The sequence below is a fragment of the Pseudochaenichthys georgianus genome, chromosome 4, assembly GCF_902827115.2.
Source record: "Pseudochaenichthys georgianus chromosome 4, fPseGeo1.2, whole genome shotgun sequence".
NCBI classification, from domain to species: domain Eukaryota; kingdom Metazoa; phylum Chordata; class Actinopteri; order Perciformes; family Channichthyidae; genus Pseudochaenichthys; species Pseudochaenichthys georgianus.
The window spans coordinates 45396810-45416961 of NC_047506.1; the positions used below are offsets into that span (position 1 = coordinate 45396810).

A 20152-nucleotide genomic window follows, 5' to 3' on the forward strand; every position below is an offset into this window, starting at 1 on the left:
TTCTGATTAAGTTTATAGATGCCTGCCAATCATCTTCAATATATTCAGTACCCAAATCAATCTCCCATTTACGGGAAATATTCGGCAGTTTGTATGTGCCAGCAGAACCAAGGAGTGAATAAAATGAAATGCTTTGAATTTTGGCGCTCCAAGATGAACTTCTCTGCGTCATTGCAAGGGAGGTTTAGAGAAAAAGACGTAGTCAGTGAAGTAACAACATGCCTTATTTTCAGATATCCAATGAAATGCTGTTTCGGGATATCGAATATGTCTTGTAGCTGCCCGAAATATAAGAAAATATCATCCTTGAATAAGTCACCAATTACGTGAATACCCCTGTCCCTCCACAAAGAGAACACAGATGAACTGGTGCCTGCAGGAAAGTCAGGATTTTGAACTATAGGCGACAACGAGGACTTTACATCCTTCCTTCCCAAATATCTAGAAAGGTCATGCCAGACTCTGATACTGTTGTATATAATAGGATTGCATTTTACATCTGAATTAATCTTTTTATCACAAGTGAACAGGCTTAAAAGTGAGTATGGAGAACAAGCCCAGGAATCAACACAAATCTCCTTTTTGAGATATGCACATAGCCATGACCAAACGTAGCCTGCATGGCAGGCCCAGTTGTAAAATATCAAATTAGGCATAGAAAGGCCACCCCTATCTGTAGATTTCTGGAGTATATTAAGCCTCTGTCTGGGTTTTTTGCCATGTCAAATACATTTAGAAAGGGATTTTTCTAAATCGAAATACATTTTTTGGTCAAGTACAGGGGGAGCATCTGTAAAGGATATAAAAGACGGGGGAGGACACTCATCTTAACGAGACTGATCCGACCCATCAAGGGCAGTGGTAGGTTGTGCCATCGTTCCAAATCTCTCTTAACTGCGGCACAGATAGGGGCACAATTAAGCTTCCATAGATCTTTCAAATTTGGCGACACCTTAAGGCATAGCTTCAGATTTACTATAATTGATCTTGTAGCCAGATATGGCACTGAACTCACTAAAGACTGTCATGGTAGTAGGAATCGACAGCTTGGGGCACGACAAAATAGCAAGATATTGTCCGCGTATAAGGCAATTATTTTTTAAATGACAGAGATATTGGCAAGACTCAAAGTTGGGGGTAAGCCCCCCCTGCTAACAGAGTCCAAATACATATCTGTAAGGGGAGCTACAGATGTAGCACTCCAGATAGGACTCCACCCAGCGGATTCCAACCAAAAACCCAGCGGATCCCAGTGGCTGGGAGATTAAAGCCCACCAATTATTTCCTAAGAGGGCGTTGCCAAATTTCCCCATTTGTTCAATTTTAGGATTTAACCATGAGATGGCGCTTCATTCACAAATACACAAAGACAACTGGGTGTTGTAGACCTTAGTTTGTTTGCAATGTTTGCAGCTCTGCAGTTGTGTTTGCTGAATACTGTAGCATATAATAATCGGCCCTTGAGGCAGGAGCACGGCAAAAACGCACCTCTCACTCTGAATGCATCACGTGACCCCCTTCTTTGGGAGTTTTACCTTGTCCGATGTGAGGGATAATAAACAAAGACGGCGGCACAGACAGACGCAGCGGCCCCTCGCTCTCCCAATTCTTCAGTGTTTTTAATGTTTCGTCGGTATGTTGTTCACGTCTGTTGAGTTCACTTCAACCACCCCGGACCGACAGCACAGTCAGGAGTAGACAGTACAGTCGCGAGTTCTTGCTGGACAAGAAAATAACAACAAACCACACACTGGATGCTATGCTTGCAGAGGAACTTAGCGGCATCGGAATACTCTGCCCGACCGTGGATTGCTACCCCCCAGCTGGAAAGGAGACGCCGCAGGCGGTATGAGAGGAAGGAGAAGAGGGGTAAGCGCAGAGGGATCCGAGCTAGGCTAGCGGCTAGCCCACACAGTCCCGCTATTTTGAGCATTCTCATGGCAAATGTACGCTCAATGGACAATTCCCTGGACAATAAAATGGACAATATAAGACTTATCCGGTCGACCCAGAGTGAGGTGAGAGAATGCTGTGTGTACGTTTTCATGGAAACATGGATAAATGACAACATCCCGGACTCTGCCATTCAGCTCACCCGGCTAACATGCTACCGCTTAGACAGAGCCACGGTTAGCGGGGGGAATACTCGCAGCGGTGGTGTTATTGTTTACATCAGTGATGCTTGGTATCGGGATGCTGTGGTAGTCTGCAAACACTGTTCAGAATATTTCCATCTTCCAAGGGAAATCAACACCATCCTGCTGCTGTTTACATCCCCCCAGCTCCAACAACAAGGACACAGAAGCGGCACTCGGTGAGCTGTACCGGGCTATCTCTGAACAGCAGACAGCACACCCAGACAGCCTTCTCGTAGTCCCTGGGGACTTCAACCATGCTGACCTGAACACTTTCATGCCAAAAATACATCAACATGTTGATTTCCCAACAAGAGAAAACAACACCCTGGATCTTGTTTTTACCACAATTAAAAAAGGAGCTTACAAGGCTTCTCTCCCCCACATCGGACTCTCTGATCACCTCACTGTTAAGCTAAAACCGGCATAATGACCTCGGGGTTAAAGTCACCAAACCAGTTTCCAAAGAGGTACGTGTTTTGGTTAGAGGACAGCACAGCTGCACTCAAGCCACATACAACAACACCACCAACATCCAGGAATATACAGAAACTGTTACGGGCTACATCACCAAATGCATTGAGGATGTGACCCACACCAGATCCATCACCATCATGGCCAACCAGAAGCCATGGCTGACAGGAGAGGTCCACAGGCTGCTGAGGGCCCGCAACATTGCCTTCAGAGAGGGCAACCCAGCTGGTCTCAGAGCAGCCAGGGCCGACCTATCCCGTGGCATCCGGAAAGCCAAACAATAGTACACCCGGAAGATTACAGCTCACTTCAGTCACAGCAGAGCCACACGGAGCCTGTGGCAGGGTATCACGACCATCACTGACTACAAACCACCATCACTGACTACAAACCACCACCACAGACCTGTGACAGTGACACCTCTCGGCTGAACAACCTCAACGGCTTCTTCGCACGCTTCGAAGCACAGCACACCTGCACAGAAGACAACGCCTCCACCCAATGACCAGGCTATCTGTCTGTCCCCAGGCAGTGTGAGGAGCACACTGTTAAGGATTAACACCCAGAAAGCTTCTGGGCGTGTGCTAAAGGACTGCACCGCTGAGCTCACAGATGTCCTCACAGACATCTTCAACATCTCCCTGAGCCAGGCTATTGTTCCCTCGTGCTTCAAGGTAACCACCATCATACCTGTGCCAAAGAAGTCATCACCTTCCTGCTTCAATGACTACCGCCCGTAGCGCTGACTTCCACCATCATGAAGTGCTTTGAGAGGCTAGTCATGAAACAAATCAAATCCACCCTCCCCCCCTCGCTGGTTCCGTTTCAGTTTGCATGCAGAGCGAAGCGGTCCACTGAGGATGCCATCTCCTCTGCTCTCCACCCAGCCCTCACCCACTTGGACACAAAAAACTTTTATGTTAGGATGCTGTTCATAGACTTTAGCGCAGCGTTCAACACTATCATCCCCCAACAGCTGGTTTCTAAACTAACAAACCTGGGCCTCAGCCCCTTTCTCTGCAACTGGCTGCTGGACTTCCTCAATGCCAGACCCCAATCTGTACGGGTCGGCAACAACACATCAGTCACTATCACACTGAGTACGGGGGCCCCCCAAGGATGTGTGCTCAGCCCCCTGCTGTTCACCCTGCTGACCCACGACTGCACACTCACCCACAGCTCCAACCACTTCATCAAGTTTGCGGATGACACCCCCACCCACGAGCATTGGTGGTGCTGCTGTGGAGCAGGTGAGCAGCATTGATGAACTCTCCTGGACCAACAAGACCATGTCAATCACCAAGAAAGCCCAGCAGCGCCTCTACTTTGTCCGCAAACTGAAGAGAGCAGGAGCTTCCCCCCCTCCATCATGCTCTCCTTCTGCCGAGGCACCTCAGCAGCTGCATCACGCTGTGGTTCTGAGGCTGCACAGAATCCAACCGCAAGACCCTGCAGCGCATAGTGAACACTGCTGCTTTTTTACACCAGGCTGTCAGGAGGCTGAACTCTCTCCCCTCCCTCCCCCTGTCCCCACTGGACCATAACACCCCAAACACACAGACACTCAAATCCAGCACCAGCCACTTTTCTTTTTCTGCTATGGACAGTCTGGCACTAATGTACATTCTCAAAGATATTGAAGTGACTATTATTTTTGTATATATTGATTGTTGTGCTTTTATTTAGGTCTTAATGTGTGCATATTTATAAATGTGTCTTTGATGGTGTATATATAGGTTTATACATATTTGCAAACATATTTTTATATATATTTGTTGTTGTATTCGGGATTGTGGGAAAACGGTATTTAGATCTCTCTGTCTGTACACACAAACTGAAAGATTGACAATAAAGTTGACTTTGGCATAGGTTAACGAACTGTACCAGAGTAAGCTGGTAACTATGACCGGTAAAATATGCTGAAGACCGGCAAATCTAACTCTCTCAGATCTGATCGATATGGACATGAACGCGAGTGAAGTCTAATCGGACGCGAGAGAGAGCGAGATCAGATCAGCTGCTGCTGAAGGAGACACGCAGCTCTGCATGATCACCTGCAGCTCTGCATGATGCAGCTCTACATGATGCAGCTCTATGATCACCTGGAGCTCTACATGATGCAGCTCTATGATCTGACCTGCAGCTCTGTCCGCTGTGACGGACTGGTGAGCGGAGCAAAACACACACTTTAAGTTAGAACTAACAAACTTAGCTATTTTATCCACCTCTGGAACAAGCTAAACTAGTTATAAATATGTTTATTCTTTACTTTCGGGTCACGTGACTCATTACTGGATCAGCCAGTTGCATGAGATACTGACGGGCCGTCAGGAGAGAGAGGGAGGAAAAGAGAGGCTCAGTTTATTATTCCCTTGTTATTATCCAAAGTTACTGTACACTTTTGAATAATGTAGTTAATCTACTATAATTAGTTTGTTTAATATAGAGTCGTTATCAATGTGCTCTTTGGTGAGAGCTGTGGCCGATGGCCCATAGGTGTAAAACAATGATATCAAACCTATATGAATTGGCATTAGGAGCAACATTGAACTACAACCAAACTGAAGGTGTTGGGATCAGCGCTGACGATGCCAAACGGGACATAAACATTCAAGTGAAAAAAGAAATTAAAATACTTGGATTAACTATTGGTCACAACAACTGTACTGACCTCAATTGGGAGATCAAACTAAGTGAAGTCAAAGAACAAATAAAAAAATGGGAGAATAAAAATACAAATTATAAATCAAGACTATACATTATAAAATCATTCATACTTCGCAAAATCCATTTTCCCCCCCACCCACGCAAATAATTAAGCAATTCAACAGTGTGTCAATTTGGTGTGTGGTACAACAAGGGAAGTCACTAAACATTATTTATTATTCAAAAGTAAGGAATATGGAGGCCTGGGAGCCATAGACCTGGATATTAAACTCAAAATTACCTTTGTACAAAATATTACTGCTGCAATATATAGGAAAGCACCTTGGGTTGAGGATGGAAAAAAAGAAGAGGCAGAGCGAGAAATGGACCCTATTACAAATTAGTTTATGAAGACTTCATAACTGAATTTGCGCATTTAAAGATAGATTGGAACGGACTACCGAATAGTGATTTTTAAAATGGTTAATGACTTCAAATATGGTGGTTCTATAACATACAAAAACCTAACATCTGATGAAGGATGTAAAGTATTGAAATTAATAAAATGTAAGCAGCTTTCGGAGAGCATGAGAGAAGTGAGGTGGCTAATCTCGGTCAACAGACTTGCGGTCAGAGCTGTGGTCTCATGGAGCTGCTATGTTACAACTAAAACATGTCCGATGGTTAACTGTGAGGAGGACGAGACTTTACAGCACCTCCTCATGGACTGCTACAGAGCAGAGGAGGTCTGTTCACTCCTGCGAGGCATCGGTTTGGAATTCAATATCAAATATATCTCAATTATGTATTGTATTCTGGATGAAAAGATGGACATAAAAAACAGAGAACTTTGTTGGCTCTTCATTTGCATCACGCGTATGCAGATCTGGAAAACGAGATGCAAGATGATATTAAATCAGACAATAATAAACAGTGACACCATCGTGAAACACATACTAACCGAACTAAGAAGAAGAAGATCCCTGGACAAATCACAGACTCAGCCATGGGGCATATTGAGTCTGTGACCGAACTGAGTCTCACTGGAATATAAGTGTTCTGCTCTCTGTTTAGGTTATTTATATATGGGGCAAAAAAGTATTTAGTCAGCCACCAATTGTGCAAGTTCTCCCACTTAAAAAGATGAGAGAGGCCTGTAATTTTCATCCTAGTTTCACTTCAACTATGAGAGACAGAATGGGGGGAAAGAATCCAGGAAATCACATTGTAGGATTTTTAATGAATTAATTGGTAAATTCCTCTGTAAAATAAGTATTTGGTCACCGACAAACAAGATTTCTGGCTCTCACAGACCTGTAACCTCCTGTAACCTGACCTGCACCAGGCTGGGAAGACTGAATCTGCAATAGGTAAGCAGCTTGGTGTGAAGAAATCAACTGTGGGAGCAATTATTAGAAAATGGAAGACATACAAGACCACTGATAATCTCCCTCGATCTGGGGCTCCACGCAAGACCTCACCCCGTGGGGTCAAAGTGATCACAAGAACGGTGAGCAAAGATCCCAGAACCACACGGGGGGACCGAGTCCATGACCTGCAGAGAGCTGGGACCAAAGTAACAAAGGCTACCATCAGTAACACACTACGCCGCCAGGGACTCAAACCCTGCAGTGCCACACGTGTCCCCCTGCTTAAGCCAGTACATGTCCAGGCCCGTCTGAAGTTTGCTAGAGAGCATGTAGATGATCCAGAAGAGGATTGGGAGAAACGTATTGGCAAAAAGGTGTGGCCTAGACATAAATGCTCACAATTCATCCGAAATGTATCCAAATATCACAGATTTCGGTGGATAGGTTCAGTCTGTCTTGGGGAATAGGCACAAACAAGCATGTTCATTTTGGACAATAGGGGGTGCCAAAAACACAACAAATGTATACCTCAAGAACGGATGGACGAAATAAATATAATGGGCGTGTCCTATTCAGTTTTTTCCCGAAATCGAAAGGTTAAAAACACTAACGGACACATAACTTTGTGTTAAAATGAGTTACGGCCTTTAAACTCGGAACACACGTGAAAGCCCACAACCTTTTCCATACTGTACAAAAAAATACATTACGTACATTTTTAGCAAATACGGCTCAGTAGCGCCCCCTATTGTGCGGTAGTCACATATAGTTTCTCTGAACTACCCGAAACTTGGCACAGACATTCCTCATGGAATTGCGGACATATTTCAAAATGGCTTCCATTATCCCCGTCCCTCAAAAAGTCGGCCAATTTGAAAAATGTGCGTTTTAAGCGCGTTTTCGCACACTTCTCCTAGGGAAATGATCGGAAAAATTCCAAACCAGGAAAAGATCAGCCCATATTTAATGTGATGCTAAATTGCGAATGAATTGTCGACTGCTCAAACAGGGAGCTCGTAAGCTAACGAAGAATGTACCATCTTTGACGATTTAAATGTCACAAAATTGCCAAAATGAGCTTCGGACGCAAAAATTGGAACACACATCACAGCATACAACCTTATCCAGACTGTACAAACAAATCGTACGTTTTTGTACACCAGCTCAGTAGTGCCCCCTATTGTGCGATAGTCACATATAGTTTCTCCAAACTACCCGAATCTTGCCACAGACATTCCTCATGGAATTGCGGACATATTTCAAAATGGCTTCCATTAGCCCCACCCACCAGCAAGTTGGCCATTTTGAGAAATCGGTGTTATTCATGCATTTTAAGCGCATTTTTTCGCAAACACCTCCTAGGGAAAAGATCAGAAAAATTCCAGTCCAGGACAAGTTCAGCCCATATCCAATATCATGCTAAATTGCGAATAAAATAGTTGCTTGCTCAATCGGGGCGGACAAAGAATGTACCATTTTTGACGATTTACATGTCGCAAATGACTCCAAACTACTCGCATATAGTTTTCCCGATATTCACGAAACGCTGTATACACATTGCTATTATGATGGCACACATATTTCAAATGGCTTTTCATTAGCCCCACCCCCCACAAAAATGGCAATTTTGAAAGATGGCCGTTTTTCATGCATTTTGAGCACATTTTTGCACACTGCTCTTAGGGAAATGATCGGAAAAATTCCACTCCAGGACCAGTTCAGCCCATATCCACAGCCATGCTAAATTGGGAGTAAAAAAGTTCCTAGCTCAATCGGGTCGGTCGTAAGCTAACAGAGAATATACAATTTTTGACGATTTACATGTCGCAAATTACTCCAAACTACTCGCATATGCAATATGCACGAGACGTTGTATACACATTGCTCTTATGATTGCGGACATCTTTACTTGACTGATCAGAAAGTCGGCCATTTTGAAAAATGTGCAGTTTCCATGCCTTTTCTGCACATTTTTGCAAAGGCCTCCTAGGGAAATGGCCAGGAAAATTTCATTCCAGGACAATTTCAGCCCATATCCAATGCAATGCTACATTGCGAAGGAATAGTCAGTCGCTCGAACGGGGAGCTCACAGGCTAGAATGTACCATTTTCCAACATTTAGATGTCAGATAAGTTACTCTGCCTTCCACATCATCATCCACACACACACACACACACACACACACACACACACACACACACACACACACACACACACACACACACACACACACACACACACACACACACACACACACACACACACACACACACACACACACACACACACACACACACACACACACACACACACACACACACACACACACACACACACACACACACACACACACACACACACACACACACACACACACACACACACACACACACACACACACACACAGGGAGTTAACCCCCCCAGCTGGATGTGAGGAGGCTATGGGTGGGGGGGGGCGAGCAGAGGTCTGGAGGTGAAGCTGTGACTAAAGATAAAGTGCAAGGCAGGGGAGGAAAAACTCTACAGACCAGGGTTTCCCAAAACCACTCCCCAGCTAGCAACGAAGCAAAACATAAATTGTTTTAGTTGCTACAAAGATAAGAGAACGTTTATCCCTTTGTAACACAGGCACGTGTCTTGTCACAGATAGCAAATGTGCAGACATGTTATTCACATCAACTTGTTTACCAGTCACCAAAACAGGAAAAGAGAACAATTCTTAGACCAATGGAATGATACATGAATATTAAGCATGTTTCACGAGCTGGTTATCAAATCTTGGGTGTCAAAGCTTCCTGTTAGCACCTGAACACACAAATGAAGTCTGTTTTTATATAGGCAAAAATGTGCATAGATATTTGCATGGATTTACAACAACCGCTGAAAAAGATGCTTTGAAGAAATGGAAAAATATGTACCATTAAAACTAAACTATCTACGATTTTGAGTTACATCATCCCACAGGTATTAATGTTGACAAAAAATGTTTTGTTTGACTTGTGTTATGTTACATTATGAACCTTAGAAGCTGCAGCCTGGTCGTGCAAACAGATGTGGTTTATCCGGAGTCAGCCTATGTCACGGTGACACTCCTCACTGTTCTCTCTGTACAGTGTGAGAACCGAGTCACACCTGCTTCACCGTGTCCATCCACCACCAAACAACCATAGGGAGGTCATTAACTCTGTGTGAGGATGGTTGTGTGTCATCCAAAATAGTTTTTATACATTTCAGAAACAGACCTACCAGTCTGGTCAAACAATTCTGTTCAGAGTGTATATTTCAACAAGAATATGATGGCTTCTCATGGTTTTTTTTACAGACATTTATAGTCCCCACAGAAAGAATCCAAAAGACTTATTTTTTCCTCTGGTCCACAGTTGGACTAACGCCTCACTGGAAACTACTTCTATCTCTGCAACAACAAAACAGATCACACAATATCTATGATATAATGACCAGTCTCTGCAAATGACAGTGTCAAACAACATCACACATTGAGAAGGACTTAGCACATAATTGGCACTTTACTTTTAAAATGTGCTTTTGAAACTGATAATCAATACTAGGGATACACCGATTTAAAAAATGGTTGAGCGAGCGTAGTGTCTGGAAGTTTCCCGGCAGTAGCAGCAGTATAACAAATTCAGAAATATAAACAACGGCCTCCCAAGATCATTGAATGTTGGATTTATTTACCAATCTTGCACCCCCTCTGCAGCAGAGGCTCCTCAGAGGAGAGGAGACTTTGTATACCGTATGAATGTGAGAAGAGACAGACAGACAGGATAAAGACGCAGCAGCAGGTGGAGGAGGATGTAGGTTCTGTTATTACCTGGTAATCAAGGATGCTGAAGCCGAGGCCTTTGCCTCTCTCCTTCTGCAGCTCCAACACCTGCACGTCTGGAGACCACTGGGCCAGCTCCCCTTCATCTTCATCTTGCTCCTCCTCCTCCTCCTCCTCCTCCTCCTGGCTGTGTTGAGTCTCCATCAGCTCCTCTTCTCCAGGGGATTCCTGCTCATGATACACAGTGACAACGGACACTTGAAACTACTATTGAAGTCATTTCAGAGTAGTAATTGTATTATAGTTATTACTAGAGTGATGATATGATTCTGATGTAGAAGTATTAAGTAAAAAGTTAAATAAGATGACAACAATATATCAAATGATACGTACAGTGGGGCAAAAAAGTATTTAGTCAGCCACCAATTGTGCAAGTTCTCCCAAAGATGAGAGGCCTGTAATTTTCATCCTAGTTTCACTTCAACTATGAGAGACAGAATGGGGGGAAAGAATCCAGGAAATCACATTGTAGGATTTTTAATGAATGAATTGGTAAATTCCTCTGTAAAATAAGTATTTGGTCACCTACAAACAAACACGATGTCTGGCTCTCACAGACCTGTAACCTCTTCTTTAAGAGCCTCCTCTGTCCTCCACTCGTTAACTGTATTCATGGCACCTGTTTGAACTCGTTATCAGTATAAAAGACACCTGTCCACAACCTCAAACAGTCACACTCCAAACTCCACTATGGCCAAGACCAAAGAGCTGTCAAAGGACACCAGAAACAAAATGGTAGACCTGCACCAGGCTGGGAAGACTGAATCTGCAATAGGTAAGCAGCTTGGTGTGAAGAAATCAACTGTGGGAGCAATTATTAGAAAATGGAAGACATAAAAGACCACTGATAATCTCCCTCGATCTGGGGCTCCACGCAAGATCGCACCCCGTGGGGTCAAAATGATCACAAGAACGGTGAGCAAAGATCCCAGAACCACACGGGGGGACCGAGTCCATGACCTGCAGAGAGCTGGGACCAAAGTAACAAAGGCTACCATCAGTAACACACTACACCGCCAGGGACTCAAATCCTGCAGTGCCAGACGTGTCCCCCTGCTTAAGCCAGTATATGTCCAGGCCCGTCTGAAGTTTGCTAGAGAGCATGTAGATGATCCAGAAGAGGATTGGGAGAATGTCATATGGTCAGATGAAACCAAAATAGAACTTTTTGGTAAAAACTCAACTAGACGTGTTTGGAGGAGAAAGAATGCTGAGTTGCATCCAAAGAACACCTACTGTGCAACATGGGGGTGGAAACATCATGCTTTGGGGCTGCTTTTCTGCAAAGGGACCAGGACGACTGATCCGTGTAAAGGAAAGAATGAATGGGGCCATGTATCGTGAGATTTTGAGTGACAACCTCCTTCCATCAGCAAGGGCATTGAAGATGAAACGTGGCTGGGTCTTTCAGCATGACAATGATCCCAAACACACCGCCCGGGCAACGAAGGAGTGGCTTTTCGTAAGAAGCATTTCAAGGTCCTGCAGTGGCCTAGCCAGTCTCCAGATCTCAACCCCATAGAAAATCTTTGGAGGGAGTTGAAAGTCCGTGTTGCCCAGCGACAGCCCCAAAACATCACTGCTCTAGAGGAGATCTGCATGGAGGAATGGGCCAAAATACCAGCAACAGTGTGTGAACACCTTGTGAAGACTTACAGAAAACGTTTGACCTCTGTCATTGCCAACAAAGGGTATATAACAAAGTATTGAGATGAACTTTTGTTATTGACCAAATACTTATTTTCCACCATAATTTGCAAATAAATTCTTTAAAAATCAGACAATGTGATGTTCTGGATTTTTGTTTCTCATTTTGTCTCTCATAGTTGAGGTATACCTAGGATGAAAATTACAGGCCTCTCTCATCTTTTTAAGTGGGAGAACTTGCACATTGGTGGCTGACTAAATACTTTTTTGCCCCATTGTAGATAAAATAAAATCATACATCAATAATGTCACAGAAGTGTGTAATAGTCCCTCTAACAATACATGTTTGTATTTCAATGTCAAAATCGAATTCATCCAAAACCATTCAGTTTTCGGTTGGATGCTAGTCAATCAGAAGCTATTGGTACCTGTTTATGTGGATAATTATGTACATGATGCTGTATGATGTCCTTTTGTTGTTCTGTTTATGCTTTTATGTTTCATGTGGAACTACTTTAACAGGTCTCGCTTGGAAAAGAGATCAATGATCTCAATGGGATTTTATCTGTATAAATAAAGGTTTGAAATGAAATGAAATGAGTTTTACAATGATCATGTCTTTGTCCTTCAGCTGGGACTGCCAAACGTCAGGCCCCAAAAATTAGCTTATTAACTGTCTATTTCTAGAAGTTTAGAAGGCATCTTGCATGTGCAGTAAAACACTGGAGACACAGTGAGACATAGTGAGACACGGTAAGAGACAGTGAGATACAGAGTGACAGAGATAAAGTCATATACAGTAAGACACAATGATATCATTAATTAATAATTCCTTACATTTATTATAGCGCTTTTCCAGATGCTCAAATTGCTTAATAGAGTGAGACACAGTGAGAAACAATGATACAGAGTGAGACACAGTGAGGCAGAGTGATCCACAGTGAGGGAGTGAAACATGAGAGTGAGAAACAGAAACACAGTGAGACAGAGAAAGACATTGGGACGAAGTGAGACAGAGTGAGACTCAGTGAGAGTGAGACAGTGAACAAGAGTGAGACTGAATGAGTCAGAGTGAGATGGTGAAACACAGTGAGACAGAGTGAAACACAGTGAGACATTGTAGGACAGAATGAGACGCAATTGGAGAGAGTGAGACAGAATGAAACAGAGTGAGACACAATAGGACAAAGTGAGACAGAGGGAGAAACTGTGATACACATTGATACAGATTGAGAAGGAGTGAGACACAGTTTCGGCCCGTCCACACTACAGCTTCAAAAAAAGCTTGGAGCTGGGCTTGTCTGAAGCTCGACCAACAACCAATCACATGAATCTCCCGCCCCTGACACACAAGCAGCGGTTTGATTGGCTAGAGCTTGTACTGGCATATGATTTTGATTGGCTGACCGAAAGCTTCAGAAGCTTCAAAAGTTGAACATTGCTCAACTTTTGCAGCCTGAAACGCCAGGAAAGCTCCGCTCTGCTTCCCACAATGCAGTTCGGTGAAAAGTGACGTCGGCGTAAACGTGAATGGGCAGACGCGTTGGAAACCGTTTTTGAAGCTGTCGAAGCTGTAGTGTGGACGGGCCGTTAGGCAGAGTGATTCACATTGAGACACAGTGACACACATTGAGACAAAGTGAGAGAGTGAAAAATGAGAGTGAGAAACAGAAACACAGTGAGACAGAGTGAGACACATTGGGACGGAGTAAGACAGAGTGAGACTCAGTGAGAAAGAGAGAGACTGAATGAGACAGAGTGAGACAGGGTGAGAGAGTGAGAGTGAAACACAGTGAGACACAATAGGGCAGAGTGGAACATAGTGAGACAGAGTGAGACACAGGGAGATAGAGTGAGACAATATGGGACAGAGTCCCATTAAGTGAAATGTAGTGAGAGAGTGACAGGGGGACAGAGAGAGACAGGGAGACAGAGTGAGGCAGAATGAGACACAGGGAGACACAGGGAGACAGGTCACCTGTTTTAGTGCTTGCTCCTGCACAGTGGCGCTTTGTCTCTTCTCTGTCTGAGTGCAGAGCATGGACGACAGCTTCAGCTCAATCTGAAATAAAAAGCAGCAACGTCAAATTTAGAATTCACCCACTTGATATATTACACTGAACAAAAATATAAATGCAAAAAATCTGCAAACAATCTGCAACAAATCTGTGATAGTGAGCACTTCTCCTTTGCCGAGATAATCCATCTCACCTCACAGGTGTGGCATATCAAGATGCTGCTTAGACAGCATGATTATTGCACAGGTGTGCCTTAGGCTGGCCACAATAAAAGGCCACTCTAAAATGTTCAGTTTTATCATACAGCACAATGCCACAGATGTCGCAAGTTTTGAGGGAGCGTGCAATTGTTGGCATGCTGACAGCAGGAATGTCCACCAGAGCTGTTGCCCGTGAATTGAATGTTCATTTCTCTACCATAAGCCGTCTCCAAAGGCGTTTCAGAGAATTTGGCAGTACATCCAACCGGCCTCACAACCGCAGACCACGTGTAACCACACCAGCCCAGGACCTCCACATCCAGCATGTTCACCTCCAAGATCGTCTGAGACCAGCCACTCGGACAGCTGCTGCAACAATCGGTTTGCATAACCAAAGAATTTCCACACAAACTGTCAGAAACCGTCTCAGGGAAGCTCATCTGCATGCTCGTCGTCCTCATCGGGGTCTCGACCTGACTCCGGTTCGTCGTCGTAACCGACTTGAGTGGGCAAATGCTCACATTCGATGGCGTCTGGCATGTTGGAGAGGTGTTCTCTTCACGGATGAATCCCGGTTTTCACTGGTCAGGGCAGATGGCAGACAACGTGTGTGGCATCGTGTGGGTGAGCGGTTTTCTGATGTCAATGTTGTGAATCGAGTGGCCCATGGTGGTGGTGGGGTTATGGTATGGGCAGGCGTATGTTATGGACAACAACACAGGTGCATTTTATTGATGGCATTGTGAATGCACAGAGATACCGTGACGAGATCCTGAGGCCCATTGTTGTGCCATTCATCCACGACCATCACCTCATGTTGCAGCATGATAATGCACGGCCCCATGTTGCAAGGATCTGTACACAGTTCCTGGAGGCTGAAAACATCCCAGTTCTTGCATGGCCAGCATACTCACCGGACATGTCACCCATTGAGCATGTTTGGGATGCTCTGGATCAGCGTATACGACAGCGTGTTCCAGTTCCTGCTAATATCCAGCAACTTGGCACAGCCATTGAAGAGGAGTGGACCAACATTCCACAGGCCGCAATCAACAACCTGATCAACTCTATGCGAAGGAGATGTGTTGCACTGCGTGGGGCAAATGGTGGTCACACCAGATTCTGACTGGTTTTCGGACCCCCCCAGACCCCCCCAATAAAGCAAAACTGCACGTTTCAGAGTGGCCTTTTATTGTGGCCAGCCTAAGGCACACCTGTGCAATAATCATGCTGTCTAATCAGCATCTTGATATGCCACACCTGTGAGGTGGGATGGATTATCTCGGCAAAGGAGAAGTGCTCACGATCACAGATTCTTTCAGATTTGTGAACAATATTTGAGAGAAATGGTTATTTTGTGTATCTAGAAAATGTTTTAGATCTTTCAGTTCATCTCATGAAAAATGGGAGCAAAAACAAAAGTGTTGCATATATATTTTTGTTCAGTGTATAAACTGTAGCACAACAATATGTTCATGATGTGTTTTCAACACAGTTATGTCTATTACAGAATAATCATTTAATGCATGTTGTAATCAACCATCTGTGTAAAACGTTTTTGTTTTAAACATATAAATACCTTTACAACACCAGAACAAAACCATTGCAGTAAATATACATTTCATTAATTAGTTTGAGATGTTGCTAAATGTTCATGTCAATTACCAATATTGAATGTGTGTCCCCCTTGTTGCTCTTCAGAATCAGAATACCTTTATTAGTCCCACAGAGGGGAAATGTACATTGTTACAGCAGAAAAAGAGCCAGCTTAATGTTGCTTATAAGCATGCATACAACAGTATTACAGTTAAAAAGTTGTAATAAAAAATATAATACAATTAAAAGTTACACAATTTACAAAATACACATCCTGTAACAGCCAGGTATATATTGCACAGTTATTAACAGCATATATATATATATATATATATTGCACATAGTTGGTTGGTATTGGACAGCAAGGGGTGTTATAGTCGTCGTGTGTGTGTGTGTGTGTGTGTGTGTGTGTGTGTGTGTGTGTGTGTGTGTGTGTGTGTGTGTGTGTGTGTGTGTGTGTGTGTGTGTGTGTGTGTGTGTGTGTGTGTGTGTGTGTGTGTGTGTGTGTGTGTGTGTGTGTGTGTGTGTGTGTGGAGGGGGGGGGGGGGTCTACTACTTACCTCCTCCACACTGGGTTTCGACTGTCTCATTGGTCCAGGTTGTAGTACGGGATCAGATCGTGGCTCAGATTCACATTCTGGTCCCAGTTCAGAGGTCGGGTGTCGGCAGCAGACCAGAGTAAAAGGGGGCGGCACTTCTTTGAGGAATGCCACCACTTCACGACGAGACTTACCGTACAGCTGAACATCATTCACCTACACACAATACAAACACCAGCTTACATAACCTTTACTTCAACATGAATCAAGATGGCCAACTCGTTCTGAGAATAGCCTATAGGCAATATCTCCAAGCCCTAAGGTCATCCATACATTGAAAGAGAGGTCGTTTTATATGGTTTGCTTTAATTAATGAAGGCAGTACATAACATGAGTTTTAAAAGCTATAAAGAGCTAGGTGACATCAGGGGGGTATACTAAGAAGCAAGTTTAACAGAGCCATGGTTTTGTAAAATCTAAAGTCCTTATCAGAGATAAGGGATCCTATCAAGGTGGTTATCAACTGTCATTGTGAACCCTGGCTTTCTTCCTCAGGCTCTGAGCGTGCTCATTGAAGGCATCTGGTGCATCATTTGATGCATCAAAGGGAACGGTCACTGCAAAGCAACCTGTTGCTGAAGATATTAGAGGAATGCAGGAGGACATCTACTGTAGCTAGTATTTGTGTACATTCACACACAATATATTGAATTGACCAAACGATGCAGTCTGTGCCTCCCGTCTGTTAATAACTTGAAAACTACCCATGTTAGCTCTTAAAATAGAACATATTCCAATGTGGTAAAACGATGGTTTCAAATAATTAAACTACATTCTGTATTCATGTGAAATTCATTTGTTTTTTGTAAAGCCAGTGGGCAAATGGCAAGAACATACTAGAGGACATATTATATAAATAATATAAAACAAAATGCACACAACTAAATATGAAAATGTTTCCAAATATCCTCTAAAATAAGAACATAAAATGTTATGTATTTTAGTTCAGATGTTCTGCTTCAATAATATAGGCTGCTGCAGAAAAGATAAATGCACGTACAGTTGAGGCCTAAATGATTAGCCCCCCAGGAGTTATGGAACATTTTCCTAAAGTTCTTCCCAATGTTTCCAGCATTGATAAAACTTGATATAATCAAACATTCACCAGTGCTGTTTTGTAGCTTTTGGTACATTTTGGAAAATAAGAGTTTTTAGGCTTGCTTTATATCAAATATAGTGAAAAACGGGTTGGTCAAAAATATTAGCCCCCATGTGAATGTTTGCTTTCAAAAACACACCTAATCAATCAATCAGCTTTCAAGCCACACCTGAGCATTCAATCAGCATAAAAGGACTCCAAGAAACAGGCACTTGAATACCGTATTGAGAGAGACTATACTACTACTCCTACTCACCATGCCAAAGACAAAGGACATCAGTCTTGAGCTCAGAAAGAAGATAGTGGAGGCTCATGATAAGGGGGAAGGCTATACTGCTATTTCCAAGCGCTTCACAGTGTCTAGAACTGCTGTACGGTGCATCATTGCGAAGTACAAGGAGACACATTCTGTAAGAAACAAACCTGGGCGTGGTCGGAAGCGCAACATTTCAAGAACTCTGGAGAGGAAAATAGTCAGAGATGTCAGCAAGAATCCCCGGACATCTGCCAAGATGATTGTTGCTGACCTGGCCTCTTCTGGAGTTGATGTTTCAAGGAACACAGTTGTGAGGGCTCTTCATTGTGGTGGGCTTCAGGGCCATCGTCCCAGAAGAACCCCTTTACTCAAAGGGTAGCACATCAGAGCCAGACTGAGGTTTGCCCGTGAACATTTGAAAGGTAAAGATGAGTTTTGTAAGTCTGTGCTTTGGTCTGATGAGACTAAACTGGAACTGTTCGGGCACATGGATGCTGCTTATGTTTGGCAAAGAAAGGGAGAGGCCTTCAACCCTAAGAACATTTGTGTTATGTGTAACGTTGCTGCCTTCTTGGCCAGGTCAGCATTGCAAATGAGATTTTGTCTCAATGCTTTTATCTGGTTAAATAAAGGTTCAATAAAATAAAATAAGAACACATCATGCTGTGGGGCTGTTTTGCAGCCTCAGGTACGGGGAGCCTTGTTCGGGTGCAAGGCATCATGAACAATTTAAATGATGTTGACATTTTGAGGGATAATATGAAGAAATCTGCTCTTAGTCTTCGCTTAGGTCGTCGCTGGGTCTTCCAACAAGACAATGACCCAAAGTACGCATCAAAATTGGTCCAACAGTTCCGAAAGGACACCAAAACCAAGGTGCTGGAGTGGCCCGCACAGAGCCCAGATCTCAATCCTATTGAGAATCTGTGGCGGCTGCTCAAAGTGAATGTCCATGCTCGGAAACCACGCAACTTGGACCAGCTGGAACAATTTGCAATGGAAGAATGGGCCAAACCCCTCAAGAGACCTGTGCCAACCTGGTCAAGAACTACTCTGAGAGCTTGTTGTCAGTTGTGGCTCAGAGAGGGTACACTATTGACTATTAATGGCCTGGGGGCTGATATTGTTGACCAACCCATTTTTCACTATATTTGATATAAAGCAAGCCTAAAAACTTATTTTATTTTCCAAAATATACCAAAAGCTACTAAACAGCACTGGTGAATGTTTGATTATATCAAGTTTTATCAATACTGGAAACATTGGGAAGAATCTTAGGAAAATGTTCCATAACTCCTGGGGGGCTAATCATGTAGGCCTCAACTGTACGTGCTACTGCAGCATTAATGTAAAGGTACTGCTACACACGTTTACATATAGAAAGTATTCCCGCAGCTAAGACTCTGAACAGCTCCTAGACTGACTATAAAGTGACAATATTCTATACAAGTTAGAAGTTAGGGCCAATTCCAATCGTAAACTATTAGCTGAACTTGATATGGAGCACGTTATGTCTGCAGCATAAATGGCCATGATGATCTAGCCAATTTAAAAGAGAGCCACTTTCTATATACGGACAACTCTGGAATAAGGTCAACTAACCTCAATGACCCTGTAATCTGGCTATGTAGGACACCCCTCAGCTCAACATTCAATCACAATTGCACTTGTTTATAGATGATGACTTCTTGTGCTGACATAAAAAGACCAAACAACTGTGGGTCCAGGGTAGAGCCATGTGGTACCCCTTTTATCAGCAAAGATGAAGCAATGTGTCTGTGTGCAAAAGTGCAAATGTATCCACCTCCAGAAGCTCGTCCTCTGGTCTCAACACTCCATGTTTCTCCACAGGGCCTCCAGGGACTACTGAGGAGATGTAGTGGTGACCATCGAAGGAGTCCAGCTCCACACCAAGACGCAGAGTGTGGACGGGCAACAGCTGCAAAAGCATACATCATAAGGTAAAGATACAAGAAAACTACAGATAATGGAATTCTAACTTTACATCAGGGGCGAGACCTCGCCTTGGACGAAATGCTATCTAGAAACCCATCCGTTATCGTCTGACAATAATTACGCTTTTTTTCCATTTAAAATAAAACAATTTAATGATGTCAACTTGCTGATTGTTACATTTTTGGTTGTTGGTGTCGTTTTCAACTCCAACCTCGCATCTTAGCAATTATGAAGTGAACTGGAGTGTAAACAATGAGGGGCAAACATAAACAAAGTTTGATTTTATATATCTTTTCTATACTGGAACC

General features: G+C 43.5%; 1 protein-coding gene across 1 annotated transcript in view; it reads right to left on the reverse strand.

Annotated features, from left to right (window-relative positions):
• The window catches only part of patj (PATJ crumbs cell polarity complex component), a 112354-nt gene that overhangs the window by 46409 nt on the left and 45793 nt on the right, over positions 1-20152 (reverse strand). Inside the window, exons 15-18 of the mRNA XM_071203041.1 lie at positions 19693-19827; positions 16495-16689; positions 14099-14182; positions 10462-10641 (exon numbers count right to left, since the gene is read on the reverse strand). Coding sequence (XP_071059142.1) covers positions 10462-10641; positions 14099-14182; positions 16495-16689; positions 19693-19827 — 594 coding nt within the window. The remainder of the gene's footprint in view (positions 1-10461; positions 10642-14098; positions 14183-16494; positions 16690-19692; positions 19828-20152) is intronic.